General features: G+C 52.3%; 4 protein-coding genes across 4 annotated transcripts; 2 read left to right on the top strand and 2 right to left on the bottom strand.

Annotated features, from left to right (window-relative positions):
• Nucleotides 1-2: 2 nt before the first annotated feature.
• SEPMUDRAFT_149606 (uncharacterized protein) lies at nt 3-2,360 on the top strand. The gene has a single exon (XM_016905656.1). The coding sequence runs from the start codon at nt 118-120 to the stop codon at nt 2,089-2,091; it is 1,974 nt and encodes a 657-aa protein (XP_016759812.1). The 5' UTR covers nt 3-117; the 3' UTR covers nt 2,092-2,360.
• A 2,282-nt stretch (nt 2,361-4,642) lies between these two features.
• Nucleotides 4,643-7,310, bottom strand: SEPMUDRAFT_149605 (glucose-6-phosphate dehydrogenase). The gene is made up of 4 exons (XM_016905655.1): nt 7,028-7,310; nt 6,725-6,965; nt 5,160-6,538; nt 4,643-5,102 (listed from the first exon to the last, which is right to left on the bottom strand). Exons 2-4 carry the CDS (start codon nt 6,766-6,768, stop codon nt 4,990-4,992), a joined length of 1,536 nt encoding a protein of 511 aa, XP_016759811.1. The 5' UTR covers nt 6,769-6,965; nt 7,028-7,310; the 3' UTR covers nt 4,643-4,989.
• Nucleotides 7,311-8,394: 1,084 nt separating this feature from the next.
• On the top strand, nt 8,395-9,627 carry SEPMUDRAFT_149604 (60S ribosomal protein L33). Its single transcript, XM_016905654.1, has 3 exons — nt 8,395-8,497; nt 8,618-8,814; nt 8,897-9,627. Exons 1-3 carry the CDS (start codon nt 8,463-8,465, stop codon nt 8,992-8,994), a joined length of 330 nt encoding a protein of 109 aa, XP_016759810.1. The 5' UTR covers nt 8,395-8,462; the 3' UTR covers nt 8,995-9,627.
• Nucleotides 9,628-10,126: 499 nt separating this feature from the next.
• On the bottom strand, nt 10,127-14,980 carry SEPMUDRAFT_149603 (RNI-like protein). Its single transcript, XM_016905653.1, has one exon. It carries the CDS (start codon nt 14,718-14,720, stop codon nt 10,773-10,775), a length of 3,948 nt encoding a protein of 1,315 aa, XP_016759809.1. The 5' UTR covers nt 14,721-14,980; the 3' UTR covers nt 10,127-10,772.
• Between the last annotated feature and the right edge of the window lie 708 nt (nt 14,981-15,688).

Genomic DNA, 15,688 nt, shown 5'->3' with positions numbered 1-15,688 from the left:
CTCCTCCTTCCAACTTGACTTCCAACTTCCAAACTTTATTCCATCTCGTCTTTCACTTGACATTGCACATTGTGGACTCTCCTCTCTCTCCTTCATCGCCCTCTCCATCCACCCACCATGTTCCTCGGCAAGCAATACCCGTCGGCGACATATGCGGAGGTGGTCGCAGACGACCACAACATGCTCGTCGAAGTGCAGTGGCCGCGCCAAAAACGCGCATTCTTGGAGTATCTCCAGCGCGAATCCAGCGCCATCGAGCAGGCCGTCAGGTATCATTTGTCGCTCTCGTCCCGTGCGCTGTGCACCGTCGCGCCCTTGCGCGAGTGGAGAGGCGGTTCCTTCAACATGATGATCCCCGTGACCGTCCGTCCGCAGGGGAACAAACATCATCACGACACGGACGGCGGCTACCGCGTGGCAGTGCGATGTCCCTGGCCGCATCGCATGCACTCGCAGACCTCTCCAGACATGGCGGCCGAGAAGGTGCGAGGCGAGGCTGCCACCTATGCATGGTTGTCCGCCCACGTCCCCAGCGTGCCCATCCCCCAGTTGCGGGGCTTTGGTCTGTCAGACGGCCGCGCCTTCACTCCACTCGTCTGCTGCTCCTGGATTCGTCGCGCTTACGAGTCACTTCGACAACGACTACAGCGACTCTTCTTGTTCTTCTCCGCTTCCGCTTCCGCTTCCGCTTCCTCTTCCTCCGCCGCCGCCGAATACTGGCGACCCTTCTTTCCGTCGATGGGCCCAGTCCAGCTCCAGACTGGCTACTTCATCACAGACTTCGTGGAGCGTCGCCAAGGCAGGATGTTGCACGAGCTGTGGCCTCCTCGAGAACCCGCTGATCGCCAGAAAATGTTTCGCTCTCTCTCTAGACTGCTACTTGACCTCATCGAAATACCCTTACCTCGGATCGGATCATTCACGGTCCACGACTCTGGTGAGGTGACTCTCAGCGGCCGTCCACTCACGGTTCCCTTGGCTATGCTGGAAAATGAAGCCATTCCCAGTGAGATCCCCCCGAATACCACGTATACATGCGTCGAGACATACCTGGAAGATCTCCTCCATTGCCATGATACCAGGATGGAACATCAACTAAATGCTGTCGAAGGATTTTACGACGCCGAGGGTCAGCTAGGGACTATCGTCGCGTGGAAGGCGATTCGATCTCATTTCATGGATCGATCTCTGCGAAACGGGCCGTTTGCCCTGCAGCTGACAGATCTCCATCAATCTAACATTTTCGTGGACGATCAGTACAACATTACTGCTATTATCGACCTCGAATGGACCTGCTCTCTCCCACTCGAAATGTTGCAGCCCCCGTTCTGGCTTAGCGGTCATATCCAGGATAGTTTTGTCGGAGCCAGTGAGAAGGTTATCACCAACGAGAAAGCCTTCATCCCAGCGTCCCGAGAATTCCTTGATATTTTCGGCGAAGAACAAAAGTCCCGTAACCCCTCGAGAAAGCTTCCCTTCAACGCCGAGAGCGTCATACGTGCAGCGTTCGAAAAGAAGTCGCACTGGTACTTTGCCGGTCTCAAGTACCCTCGTGTAACCTACAGCTTTCTGACCCTCCATATTATACCCATTTTTGCGCCTGTAGATCTCTTTCCCAGGCATGTGTACGAGTTTGATCCAATCTTCGCGCGCTACTACACGGCAGATGCCTCGCAATTCGTTGACAAGAAAGTGAAAGAAAAGAAGCAATACGACGAAGCGCTTCTCGAATTGTTTCCGGAAGAAAAGAAGAAGGCGGAAGCAAAGAAAGCTGAAGAGAAGAAAGCCGAAGAAGAGAAAGCCAAAGAAGAGAAAGCTGAAGAAGGGAAAGCTGAAGAAGGGAAAGCCGAAGAAGGGAAAGCCGAAGAAAAGAGCGTCGAAGAAAAGACAGCTGAAGGAAAGAGCGTCGAAGAAGAGACAGCTGCAGAAAAGACGAGTGAAGAAAACAACATTGAAGAAAAGAACGCCGGAGAAAAGAACGTCGAAGAAAAGAACGCCGGAGAGAAGAATACTGAAGAAAAGAACGCCGGAAAGAACGCCGAAGAAAAGAACGTCGAAGAAAAGAAGGCTGAAGAAAAGAATGCTGAATAAGACGATATTTCTGCCCAGAATTGCAGCTTCAAATATTAAAGCAGTGGGCCGATGCGGGAGGGCAGCGAAAGAGCTGCTCAGGTGGCCACCGTGTCCTACCAATATGTGCCACTTGGGAGAAGCTCTCGAGCCTAGCACTAATGACAGACAGGAAGACGGACAGTTACACTCGCCAGACACGATTGAGAGGTTCGCCCAACGCCAATGCCAGGCAGTTGAACGCGGGCAGAAGAACGCTGGCGGGCCAAATTGCTTAAAGTGCGGAGTAGAAGGTGAGGCTCAATTGTAAAGTAAAAGTTGATGTGCTCTGCCAACGGCAATCTAGGTACAATAACCAATCAAGCAACGAGTATGGCTACACCAGAGATCGGAATAATTTTCTGGCACGATCGACGCTTCATGCGGTATCGCCTTCACTTCTTCTCGGACAAGGCCTTCTGCTCCTTCTCCTTCTCCTTTAACTCCTCGATCTCTATTCTGTTTAGCCTCCTCGCATATTTCGCGGCAGCACTGGATTGTTCCATCTGAGCGCGAGTGGCCTCGTCCGGGTAGCCGACTGCGTCGGCAGTATGGACTGATGCACTCGTTCCAGAATACTGGGAGGACCTGATGGAACCTTTCTCGTCGGACATGATGCTGCTATATAGCTGATTAGTTTCGGCAAGACCAGAGAAGTTGCACGATTCAAAGCGTACGTTGTATGTGAGAGAACGAACTCGCTCAATTCAGTGTAGTAGTGCTTTTAGTCGACTGGAGAGAGATCTTGGGGCGGCGACGGTCGATAGTTTGTTTGTTTGTTTGTTTGTTCGCTTGTTGTTGAGAGTGTAGCGTCTTTCCAAGGCGGAGCGAGAGAGCTGTAGTGGCGTGTGTGTGTGTGTGAGAGAGAGAGAGAGAGAGAGGAGAGAGTTGTCCGAGGAGGAAATGGCAATGTCTTAAATACATCGTCGCACTATCTTGCTGGCGTAAGGATGACTCCCAGTCGAAGCGGCACAGCAGTCTGTACACAGCCCCGTTGCTGCCTGGTCGAAGCGACAAAGAGTGAGTGCATGATAAGGTAGCGGAGTTGGCTACCTCGAGTCGAAGCGGCACAGTGCATGAGATAGCGCAGTTGCTGCCTAGTTGCCTAGCTGTTTGTAGGGGAATCGGGGAGATCGGAGGGTGAGGGGGACCGGGGGCAGGGGGCTGGGGGTCAGGCGCTTCGTCTGAAGGATTCGATCCACTAACCTATCTTATCCTTTGGAGGAATCTATTGGCTACGGTTGCTTCCTGGTGTGTGTGCTATCTGTGTCATCGAAAGGCACCAATGTAGACTTGGGCGGCAGCGGACTACATGGTAGTAAGGTAGCGTCAGTGTGAGTGAGTGTGAGTGTCAGTGTGAGTGTAAGTGTAAGTGTAAGTGTAAGTGTCAGTATAAGTGTGAGTGTCAGTATAAGTGTCAGTGTAAGCGTTAGTGTAAGTGTTAGTGTTGAGTGTAAGTGTAAGTATAAGTATAAGTGTAAGTATAAGTATAAGTCTAAGTGAAGTATAAGTATAAGTATTAGTATTAGTATCAGTGTTAGTATAAGGGTAAGTATAAGTACGAGTATAAGTGTAAGTGTCAGTATAAGTATTGAGTATAAGTATTCGTGTTAGCTTTCTTTACAATCTATCTTCCAGACTTCCTAATTCCTCGTATAGAGGGTATACGCATTAATATCTTAGACTTACACCGTTCAATTTTCTCGCCGTATAAGGCTAACGCACTGCTGCTAGTAAGGCTCATCTCCTATCTCTTATCTCTCTATCACGTCGTGTACAGGCGCAAAGATAATAAAATGAATTGAAAAAAACTTCTCTTTACTAAATTCCAAAACAAGGGGGGAGAGTAAAGGGGAAGTGTAGGGTTTCGCTCTATCTCCTCCTATTCCTACCTCCTACCGTTACAGAAAGCAGAGTAATACTTAATAGGTCAGTCCGGAGTTAAGAATAACAATAAGACTATGTTTCTACCTGCCTACCTGTAAGTTTGAGGTTATTTAGTAAAAAGAGACGGGGAAAAGGGGGTTCGTACATCTATGGAAAAGGGGGCTAGGGAGGTGATCATACCTGACTGTCTGAGCAGTAAAAAGACAAAAAAAGTAGTAGAGTAGATCCGGTCCATTGGTCGAGAGCTGTTTGTAGGAATCATATAAAGGCGTAGACCGTCCCTTTCGAGGGTTTGGCACTCCTGAAAGTACAGGATATATATCTTGCGAAGAGGTGAGGTCGGAAATATGGAGCTGTGCATGTGTCAGCTGTGACTAAGGTGGATTTGATCGACGCCAAGGGGTCTTGGCATGAGAGTTGCCGAAAAGAGGGGCCCTTAGGGCTGAAGAGAGGCTCTCGGGTTGTTCGGACCCAAACTTTTTGCAGCACTCTTCTTCGTCTTTAGCTGTCTTACAGCAGTTTTTTTTTAAGCTTCTCATCTGGCGCGACTGGATTTGAGAATCGCCAAGGGAAGGCCAAAGGGGGAAAAATCTAGGCGTGAGGATGTGACGAACGTCTTCTTCCGCCTCGACTTGTGGAAATGCTCGTGATCGGTTGACGACAGTAAATTCATCTCTATTTCTCATCAAGGTGTCCACATACCAGGCGTAAGAGCACCAATCTCTCTCCATGTCTCAGTGCCTTCGCCATGATGGTGAGCTCACTAACATGTTGGTGTAGCAAAAGTACTTGCAGGAAGACGCTCAACTGACCCTCTCTACCTCAGCCCTGCTTCTTCTAGCCTCTCTTCCGGTCACCACGCCGTATCTCTGCAGTAGGGTTAAATCTACTAGCGATAGTATCAAGTGTTCATGGTCGTCCAACACTCGATGAGATGGATGAAATGGGGGGGCGCGCTATAGGCGGCGAACAAGGTCTAGATTAACAACGCGACTAGAGCTTGTTTGGCTCGATCTGGTGTTGCGGCCACTGGTATCCTGCAGCGTCTGCAAACTTGTAGCCGTACGAGGAGGTGAAGTCGTCGAGTACTGCTGGGCCACGGGAGCCTACATGTCTGCGTTAGCTGCTTTCATTCCACGATCTCGCTCATTGCACCGACTTACCGTATGGGTAGCCCATGGGGATAATTTCCTTGTTGTCATCCAGGTAGTGGAGAAGAGGGGTGAAGATTCGCCAGGATGCATCAAGTTCGTCGTCTCTTACAAAGTTGGAGTGGTCGCCCTTGAGACTATCAAGGATCAAACTCTCGTAGGCCTCTGGGATTTTCAAGTCGCTGAATCGTCTTCTATACGTCAGGTCAAGCTCGGTGACCACAGTCTGCATGCTCAAGCCTGGAAGCTTGCTGTTCATCTTGATGTAGATGCTCTCGTTGGGCTGGACCCTAATGACCAGCTCGTTGCGTGGAATGTCCTTGAAAATACCCGATGTGACATCCTTGAATTGAATTCGGACTTCGGTCTTCTGCTCGTTGAGCGCCTTTCCTGCCTTGAGGATGAACGGAACGCCGTCCCAGCGCTCGTTCTTGATATATGCGACCATGGAAGCGAAAGTGGGGCAACGTGACTCCTTAGGTACAGTGTCGTCCTCCTTGTAGCCTGGCTTGGAGCCATCCAAGGACTTCTCGTATTGGCCAATAATGACATTCTTGGGCTCAATGCTGGGCATACCACGAAGTACGCGCACCTTTTCATTTCTGATGTCCTCAGCAGAGAAGGAGATTGGGCGTTCCATCGCCAGCAAGGTCAGGATCTGAAGCAGATGGTTCTGCATGACATCACGGATGATACCGAACTCGTCGAAGTAACCACCACGTCCTTCGGTGCCAAATGGCTCCTTGAATGTGATCTGGATGTTGTCGATGTGGTTGCGGTTCCAGGTTGCGCCAAAGAACTCGTTTCCGAAGCGCAGAATAAGAATGTTCTTGACCATTTCCTTGCCAAGATAGTGGTCGATACGGAAGATCTCCTCCTCCTTCCAGTTCGGCCGCAGAGCCTTGTCCAGCTCGCGAGATGATTCGAGGTCCTTGCCGAATGGCTTTTCGATAATGATTCGCGCGATGCCGCTCTTTGGGTAGTTGTTGCGCTTTAGGTGCTCAGAGACGGGGATGAAGACTGAGGGAGGCAATGCCATGTAGAAGACACGATTGGTCTCCTTTTGGCCCTTCTCCAGCTCGGCCAGGTGCTTCTCCAGCTCCTGGAAGCTTTCGTCCTTGTCATACTGCCCGCTGACATAGGTTGTGTATTTGGCGAACTCTTCAAGCTGCTGCTCCATCTCCTTTGTCGGAGTCTTGATGTGAGACTTGACTCGCTTCAGGTACTCGTTGTGATCCATCTTCGTCCGGGCGTAGCCGACAATGTGTACGTCGCGAGGCAGGAAGCCATTTCGGAACAGACCAAAGAGCGCTGGGAAAGTCTTCTTCTTGGCGAGATCGCCTGAAGCGCCGAGCACGATCACTGTGGTGTTCTCCTTGAGCTCCATGGTGCTACGTACACAGATTTGTCAGCCGAGTCTCGAGTATGCATTTCTGAGCGCTGTGGCATTGAGAACAAGCCCCCCGCCCGCGTTCCAGCGTCGTCACCACCATTGTGTCGTCTTCACGCCCGTTGCTACCAGCGTGGTTTCTGGTGTAGCTAGCTCGATAAAAATTGCCGACTGGAGCTGAACTTACCCGGCATTGTGCTCCTCGTCCGGGTGGATCACTGTGCTCGCCATTGCCTCGAATTGATGGCGAAGTGATGGTAGGTGCAATATAGCTAGGTGGGCGTCGTGGCGGCAGACAAGCAGAGACGAAGGCTGGCTGGCTGGCTGGCTGGTGTTGGTGGTGATGGTGGTGAAGAAGATGGCAAGATTTGTTGAGAATTGTTCTCGATACCGGGAGTTCCAGAGGTTACGTGGGGCAGACGTCGTCCCTGCGAATCCGGCGGGCTGAAATCAGTCGACGTCACTGCACAACAACATGAACAGACCTCACTCCAATCTTCTAAACTTCACTCTTCTTCTCGCCACCAACGATAACCTGGAAGTCGCCGAATGTACTTTTGGAGCCGGCGGACGGAGATGCAGACCAAGCTCAATGCTCTCAATTCAGTTTTGCTTTGTCTGTTGACTCAGCGAGCTGATATAGAGCACGCGGCGGCAGCTCGACGAGGCGGCAGACACAGAGTCAGTCGTAGCTAGGCCTGTCGTCCCACTCTCTAGCCTGTCTCTCATCACCACACACAATGCACACATGCGGGCGGAGTATTCTCGCTAAATTTCGCTCCCCGGAGGCTGCATACTGGACAGTCATCATCTGCCTACCGCTTCCGAGCACGGAGAGACTGGGCTGCCGTCAGCTCGGACAACACATTATATTATTGTTCGACCACCTTATGCAGGCGTGTCTCCACTTTCTACATTCCAATGCCGGAAATAACCATAGGTAGGTATCTTTGGCGCAATTCATTTTGGAGTATACGGCTCACTATTTGCAATGGAAGTTGAACGAAGGGGAGAACAAGAAGTTCCCAGTCAATTTGTCGTGCTGGACCACTATCTATGTACCTACATGTATCTATCATTCGAACATCAAGCATCATTCTGTTTGCTCGCTTGCTTGCTTCAGCTTTTGTGGTTGGCTTTTTGGGTTCGGAGCGTAGCGATTTGACTCTGAGACACCCCCCACCGCAGGTCCGCAGGCAGAAGCAGATTGTGCTACACTACTACTAAACTCTTCGGACGGGTGTGGTCAATCAGCAAAAGCTATGTCGATGGTCTTACGGCATCTGCTACATCAGAGCTCTCTACTCGCCTTGAGGGTCATGGATTGCCACGAGCAGCAGTCAATGCAATTATTGTCAAGCCCAGTGAAGCCCCCAAGGCGCTATTGTATCCCAAGTAAAGAGATCTGGCAGCTATACATCCGCGGGATGACCACTCCTCCATATCATGACAGGACTCATTAGGTCAAGAAGAAATGCGTCGATCTGAAGCTGGAGATGCGGAGAATATGTTGTCAAAGATTTCCATGCCGCGGAGAAGAGGCGAAGCGACACGTAGCAAGGACCATGGTTGTAGTCCTTTCCACGATGCTCCAATCAATGCTGTCCATAGCATCCGTGCCACTACTACATGTACTCGGCTTTCCCGGTCTCATGCACCTTTCCATGCATGCATGTTACAAAGCACTGCAGAGTTGAGGTGACGTAAAGGAGCCAAGAGGAACAACGGTTTCTGCCTGATGCCTGATCCGCACTTGCCGTGTCGGCAGGTCGGCATCATCCGCCATTTCGTTTCGCACACGCGGCTTCTCCCGCTCCCACACTTGCTTGGCGCCTGCACAAGTCGAATTGTTGACTGCATCTCACGCACCCGGAAGCCAGCGACGACACTATCACCCAGCGACGTCCCACCACAACACCGCCAACATGTCCGAGTCTCAAGGCCACCGTCTATATGTGAAGTCAGTATTCATCTCGCCGAAAGCACGGGGCGAGCACTGCCAGCCCAACACCACCAAAACAGCGGCGACAGTGGCCATTATCATCACCGGGGAACAGTCGTACTGACTGAGTATTCACAGGGGCAAGCACCTTTCATACCAGAGAGGCAAGCGCAACACCAACCCAAACACATCGCTCATCAAGGTTGAGGGCGTCGACGACCCCAAGGCCGCATCGTTCTACCTGGGCAAGCGCATCGCATACGTCTACCGCGCCAAGAAGGAAATCAGAGGATCCAAGATCCGAGTCATCTGGGGCAAGGTCACACGAACACACGGTGCGTTGAAATGGTGCAGAGATGGCGAGCTGTCAATGAGTGCGAGAGTGAGTGCGTCGGAACTGATGTGGACCTTGAGCAGGCAACTCCGGATTGGTACGCGCACAGTTCAGGCACAACCTGCCATCCAAGTCGTTCGGCGCCATGGTGCGCATCATGCTCTACCCATCCTCGATATAGATACGACCAGCCGCATGATACCTGCGATCAATACGACATGCATTCGGGAGCGATGAGGAGGGTGACGGCTTTGGGCGGCAGTGTAGACAGCAGGAGGACGCAGTAGGGCTTGGTTGTCTCGAAGCGATCTGCCTGCTGTCACCACCATAGGCGATGGCGTCAAAAGGAAATTCGTCAGGATGACAGATAAGCGGTCCTGTTTCTCAGCCACGGAAAGAATAAGACATTCAACCCCAAAAGAGAAGCCCTTGATGAAAACATATCAGCGCGAATATCCAGCTGACGCATGATGTCCAATATTGAGAGAATACCGTTTCGTGGCCTTCGGCCAGCTGTGATGTACGCCATGAAACAGAGGAACTGACTCAGCAGATGACAACGCGAAGAAGGACCGATCATAACAGAGCCGCACCATACCGTCCACTGCGTTCGCCATGTTTTGATACGAATGGACTTGAAAAAACCTTCCAGTTACTCAGCGCCCCCTTCAACACGACTCCCCACAGCTAGCTAGCCTCTGTCCACCCCTTGGCCCCTCACTTTCACCGACATATCTCCCCTTCGCCAGTCCCACCCAATCCCGTACAACTAGGTACCATACGCCTGATCGAGAGCCCTGCTTCTTCAACAGAGAAAAAATCATCAAGCCGCGGGAGCATACATAGGTAATGAACGCCATAGAGACTCCAATCGAGAATTTGACACGATGCCAACCTACGACTATACGGAAGTTTGCACGAAGCGAAATTCTAGCATGCGAGATTTTGAGATTTGAGATTTGAGAAGACTCAGAAAAGAAAGAGAAAATTCAGTCTATACAAAGTTTTAAGGGGGAAGAAAACGGAAAACGATAGGAGCGACGTATGTGGAAAAAAAGTTCCCCAAAGGTACCTACCTTAACATGAACAGAGCTCTTCTGACTACCCTACCTGAGGGGTAGGTAGGTATATTGATTATATCAGGCAGGCAGGCAGGCAGGCAGGCAGGCAGGCAGGCAGGGATATATGAAAGTGTCTAATGTCCTGTGTCCTGTCCTGTGTCCTGTCCAGTCCTACCTATCCTGTCAGAGGTAACTTGTACAGAGAGGAATTAATATAAACCTAGGTACATGCAACCTTGGGTAGGTCGGGTAGGTATGTTTCTCTATTACTACTACTATATGTACTTCTTTTTACTTCTACTGCTTCTTTCTACTGCCTCTTCTGTTTCTACTTCTAACTCGTTCCAGCATCCGATTCACGCCATCTACTTATGGACCTCAACTCACTCGCTCACTGTCCCATTTCCCATTTCCCAATTTCCCATTTCTTTGTAATTACAGTAATACACAAAAACTGCCTAATAATACAGCGTACTGCTAGCTAGCACACTGTGTGTGTGATCCACAGAGTGATGGATATTTCTTGTTTCGATAATGATAATGGATGGACTTTCGGTGATGGGAATGAATGAATGCCCAAGTAAAGGTAACCACATCCAAACAAACGAACCTCCTTTTTTTCCCTCTCCATAATGGAACACACGAGAGTCTCCGTCCGACCAATGCGATTTTTACAGCGGACACATATCCAGGTCACCCCGCCACACAACACCTACACAATTCGAGCAATTTCGCTCTCCTCCCGAGTAACCCAACAAAGAGACCAGTTCTTGCTTTCTTCCGTGATCCAATCCCACCGCCTCCCAAAACGCTGACCGGGAAAATGATGTTTTTACATGAAATACCAGAACCTCGCCAACGCAGGATATTTTTCATCATCGCCAGCAGTCCCAAATTCCTAAGTCGGACCACCACCGACTGCAGCAAACGCACTCTGCGTGGGCGTCCGAGGGCCATCGTCGCCAATCGTAGTGTCGATGCGTAGATCTCGCATGTTTCCACTGATGGACCGGAACTGCTCGTCGTCACTTGGAAGAACAGAACTCAGTGGACTGCCACTGCCGTCAAACACAAAGTGCTTGAAGCTCATGCCATGCTTGCTTTCATCGATGGGAGAGATCTGAGGCGGTCCCCCTGCTGTGGATGCCGCTGGCCTCCGGGGAGTAGGGAAGTCGACAGACTGCTCAGAAGGAGCGTCTTGTGGTGAGTCAAAGTAACCCACTCTCGGCTCGAGATCTGCCTTTGGTGTCGTATCGTACTTGACTTGCTCCAGCATCTTACCGATGCTGCCGACCGAGCTGGGTCTCTCGAACTTCTCATCTTCGATTTCCATCTTCACCGGCACGTTGTTGAGCAGGCACCAGTTGCGATGGAGATACTGTTCTAGTCGATAGCATTGCCGCTCCCACTGTTCTGTAAGCAACCGATGGGTCGTTTGTACATCCTGTACCGTGAAGGGCGCAAATTGGCTAGTGGATGGCGATGAGCCGTGGCCTTTCTTATGCGCCGGCAAGGCCAGGGACAAGTGTGAAGCATTCCGACTTTCCGACACTGGTGTTGGTCTGCCGTACGATCCCAGAGCTGGGAAGGACGGCGTATAGTTCGAGGCTGCTCGGGACGTCGTTTTGCGCACGCTCGCAAAGCTCTTCCGTACCGACGAAGATGGCAGATGAGAACCCTTTCCTCCCGTCTGCGGCCGGGAAGGCTCAATGTCGGACATGGTCCTCATGGTAGCCTCCGCCGCCCGAAAAGCCGCTGATCGTCCATCGTTCATGGTCGGCAAATGTACCAGTACAGTGTTGTCTGTCAACGCATTGACCAGGTCAGTGAGACCATGCAGTGGAATCTCGTTGTTGTCACAATGAAGCTCCAGTAGGGTGCGGTTCACACGCAACACTTCCGCGAGAGTGCTCGCACCGCGTATGCCAAGCTTTTGCTTTTCGATCTTGAATACCTGCAGAGACTTGTTGTCTTTCAAGCCCGTAAGCGCGTCATTGATTCCCGGACCAAATCTCGATGTGGCGAGCCTGGAATCATCTCCGGACATGTCCAATTCCACAAGAGTGTTGTTCTCTGTCAAGAGACGGGTAATGGCCTCACAGGTCTCTTCACTCGCGTCGCCGGGGAGAGCGGACTGCGACATGTCCAGGCAACGAATGGTCTTGTTCTTGGTGATTGCCTTGAGGACCTTCTGGAAGTGCGACTGCTCTTTGTACTCGATGGCCCGCATGCTTAATTGTGAGGGCGTGAGATTGCTGGAGATGGCTTGGGTGACCTTTTCCAGACCTTTGCTGAGAATGCACTGGCCGATGTCGAGATGCATATCCCGTGTGGTCTTACTGTCCCATGACATGCTGTGCAGTAATGTGGCGACATCATGGCCGGAAAGGTATGTATTGTCCAGATAGAGCTCGTGTAGACTCGTGGACTGAGGGTGAGCCAGGTAGGTGGAAATCGCGTCAATGGTGGCTGCATTCAAGCTGGTTCCCGTCAGCCGTAGCTCTTGGAGACGCCATATTAAGAGAGTCTCCGCTTGGATGAATGGTTCTGCTCCCGACGTTCTCGAGACGTTGGATAGATTGAGCTTCCGGATGAAGCCAAACATGCCAAGCTGACTGTCAAAAGAGGTGGGGCTCAGGCGAGCCGCGTTGCCTGCAATTTCCAACGACTCGAGAGTATTATCCTGTGTGCGTAGGGCGTCCAGGATGAGGCCCAAGCTCCGATCATTGAGCCCACAACGGTTGAGCTCAATGGCGCGAAAGTGACACGATTTATCCACTGCTGCCCCAACCAGGTAGTCTTGATCCGTCTCGCTCAGCTCGATGCCGTTCAAGCATATCCAATCCACATTGGTGGTTTGATGCTTGCATAACGGAAACAGAGCTTCCACGACTCCACTTCCAATGTCTCGATCGCGCGCGAGCTCGTCATCGCCTTCCACGGTGGAGTGCTTCGATGTGACACAGCCGGAGAAATCCATCCGCCGTAGCTTCTTGCTCGTGGCGGCAATTGCGCGAACTTCTTGCACCAGAAGAGAGGATCGGGTGAGTTCATCTGCAGTGAGCTTGATCGGTGTGCCTCGTTTGGTACGCGTGCACACATGCTCGTTGCCATAATGGTCATGTAGGCCGTTCAGCGAATCGAGGAGGACACCAGCAAATGATATACTGCCAAAGCTCTCGTTGTACCGGATGGCACGCATGATCGCCAGCAGCTCGAGTGGCCCATAGCTGGGTCGCCGCGAGTCTCCCGGAGTGAGGAGCTCAAATCGGGGCCCATCTTCACAGTCATAGTTGATCGTATAGCGGATATTGGAAGGATTCACCCCGTAGGCTACGCAGTACGCGATTAACGTCCGATCGAGGCATCCATGTTCTTCCACATCGGCAGCGGCGGGAGGGAGAAGCAGGTCATCCACCTCGGTCGGTACTTTAAACTTGAACAATCGATAGCCACACTCCGGGCGCAGGAAGTTCTCGGACCAGTGTAAGCGGGCGGCAATCTCGAACGATGAGGCAGAAGCCAGATGAAGAATTCGGGGCTTCTGCAAAGGCTGGCGAAAGACTAGCTCAAAGGTGTCATCTTCGACGCCCACTTTGACTCCAATTAACGTCAGGATGCCATATGATGCCTGAGAAAGGTTAGGTGTGAGACTGGGACTCGAGGTGCGGGCCACCGGCTTCATCAGCTGGATCAGATGTACTTTATGCACACCAATGGCAAGAAAGCAGACGGTCGACGCCACCTTCGTCAAGTCGTCCGACGATGATCTGCTACCCGACTTGACTGCGGGCTGGCGTTGTACCACCTTATATATAGCGCAGTTCGAAGGATCGTAGTCATTGTCTCGTTCCACGATCCGAGCTGCATTCTCCAAGTTGTGCGGGGATATGAAGGTGGTATCACGTAGTCTGACCTCGTTCGCGACACTCCGTATGCGCACCAGCCAGCCATCTCTTTCCTCGGGATTGCTGAATTGTAACGTCATGACCGACGCCGAACCCGAATCATCGTCCAGATAGGCAACTTCGAGGGCAAAGTAGGGCTTCCCGTCGTCCAGCTTCTGCGTGGCGACAATCTGCCGCAATGGGACACGGCCATCTTTGTCGCCCGACGAGTCTGAGACTGTCTGCAGGTCGCTGTACGATCCGCCAGACGGCATGGAGCCATGTCGCTGGACGGGACTGCGACCTGCCGCGCTCGGTATTGTCCTGAAATGCTCCGCTGCCTTTGCTTGTGTCTTATACCGCAAGAGAGCATGCTCCGTCAGCACGAGGTATTCCTTCTTCTTTCTGAACATGCCCGCGCTGGTCTGCACCTCGCCATGGAGCAGCACATTCCGGGAGGGACCGGGCGAAACGCCGCCGTTGGCTTCGTGTGTATGGTCAAAGACCAATGAGGGTGCTTTCGACGATGTGGTGGAGAGCGGCTCGGCGGTGGTGTAGGCCATGCTCAACAAGTCCTCGGAGCTGCCTCTCGTCAGGCTGGTCTTCAGCGACTCGAAGACGGAGGGCGGCCGCTTCGAGGACCTCATGCTGAACGAGGGCCTCGACTGTGACTGTGATCGTGGTTGGTCCAACACCGGCACACCCTTGCTGTCGTCACGAGCCGCATCGGGCTGGTGCGGGTCCGTGAACACACTCGGCGCGCGTAGGTGCTTCTGCTTCTTGCTCAGTTTGCTCGCAGTCTTGGACGTCTTGCCCGCGGGACTGCCATGATGATTTTTGGTGTCGTTTGGCAGGTCGATGCTCGAGCGCAGGCCGGCAAGTGCGAAGATGCTCCTCCGCGGTCGTCTGGCAGTGGCCGACGACACGGACGAGACATCGCTGTTCCTGGCAGATGACATGACTCCCTGGCCGCTGTCGACCAGAGTCTCACAGGGCGGAGATTGGCGGGCCTCGTCCGAAGCGATGCTATGATGAGGACAATGGACCAGCTACTGCAGCTCCACTAAGGATAGTCGTGTGCGCCTGAGCGGCGACATCCAGCGATCCCAGACGGTTCGGTGTCATTCCAGTCCGGGCCGGCATCAATATCAATGACTGGGGGTGGAGTCGCAAGATGACAGGTCGGTCGGGCAGTCAGTGCGAGTACCTAGTAGAGGGCGGGAGTGCACCTGGAATAGCAGAGGTGAGGTAAGGTAGGTGGTAGGTAGGGAGGGTAAGGTAAGGTAGGTACAGTAGGTTCGGTGGAGGTAGGCAGGGCAGGCAGGTGAAGTTGATTCCCGACCACCACACAGAAGCCGGCACCCATCTACTAGGAGGTACAGTGCCTTCAAGGTTGTTTAGGTAAGGTAGTCGAAGGTTCTTTCACTCACTCACTCGCTTGTCATGGACGGGCGGCACGCTGCATGGAGGCGGAGAGAGGTGCGGGAGGTGCAGACAGCAGAGCAGAGCAGAGCATGGCCATGCAGTAGCAGAAGCAGCGGCGAGCACTACGATTGGACGCACAGTAGAGAGTGCTGCCGCTTGCTGCCGCTGGTCGATGACATATTAGGCCAGTCAGTACCCTCCTAGTGCGTGCGTGAAAAGGGCATATACAGCCCAGGAGCTTAGGAGGTAGCCTCAGGTAGGCCCTAGGGAGGTACGATAATGATGATAATGCATTGATTATCCTCTCATCAATGATCAGGCTTGCAGAATTGCACATTACTCCCGCACCGACGGACTGGAGTCGCGACTCGCGAAAGTGGATGACGACGTCAGGCCCGTCGTTCGTTTTGTCACATGTCTCGGATCTTCTTTCAATGCACTCTGGGCGTGACGGGGGGGAGAACCGCAAACGTTTTTATTTCTCTCCTGCCACGCGACACGC

The sequence above is a fragment of the Sphaerulina musiva genome (genome assembly GCF_000320565.1).
Source record: "Sphaerulina musiva SO2202 unplaced genomic scaffold SEPMUscaffold_6, whole genome shotgun sequence".
NCBI classification, from domain to species: Eukaryota; Fungi; Ascomycota; class Dothideomycetes; order Mycosphaerellales; family Mycosphaerellaceae; genus Sphaerulina; species Sphaerulina musiva.
Note: the sequence above shows the minus strand (reverse complement) of the source record. Positions and strands in the feature narration are given on the sequence as shown.

What these genes read in the sequence shown, in the direction of transcription:
- SEPMUDRAFT_149604 (XM_016905654.1), top strand. Translation starts at nt 8,463, where the DNA reads ATGTCCGAGTCTCAAGGCCACCGTCTATATGTGAA. An exon ending in GGCCACCGTCTATATGTGAA is followed by an intron (nt 8,498 to 8,617) that starts GTCAGTATTCAT and finishes GAGTATTCACAG; the next exon opens with GGGCAAGCACCTTTCATACC. An exon ending in CAAGGTCACACGAACACACG is followed by an intron (nt 8,815 to 8,896) that starts GTGCGTTGAAAT and finishes GACCTTGAGCAG; the next exon opens with GCAACTCCGGATTGGTACGC.
- SEPMUDRAFT_149605 (XM_016905655.1), bottom strand. Translation starts at nt 6,768, where the DNA reads ATGGCGAGCACAGTGATCCACCCGGACGAGGAGCACAATGCCGG. An exon ending in GACGAGGAGCACAATGCCGG is followed by an intron (nt 6,539 to 6,724) that starts GTAAGTTCAGCT and finishes CTGTGTACGTAG; the next exon opens with CACCATGGAGCTCAAGGAGA. An exon ending in CCCCATGGGCTACCCATACG is followed by an intron (nt 5,103 to 5,159) that starts GTAAGTCGGTGC and finishes GCAGACATGTAG; the next exon opens with GCTCCCGTGGCCCAGCAGTA.
- SEPMUDRAFT_149606 (XM_016905656.1), top strand. Translation starts at nt 118, where the DNA reads ATGTTCCTCGGCAAGCAATACCCGTCGGCGACATATGCGGAGGTGGTC.
- SEPMUDRAFT_149603 (XM_016905653.1), bottom strand. Translation starts at nt 14,720, where the DNA reads ATGTCATCTGCCAGGAACAGCGATGTCTCGTCCGTGTCGTCGGCCACT.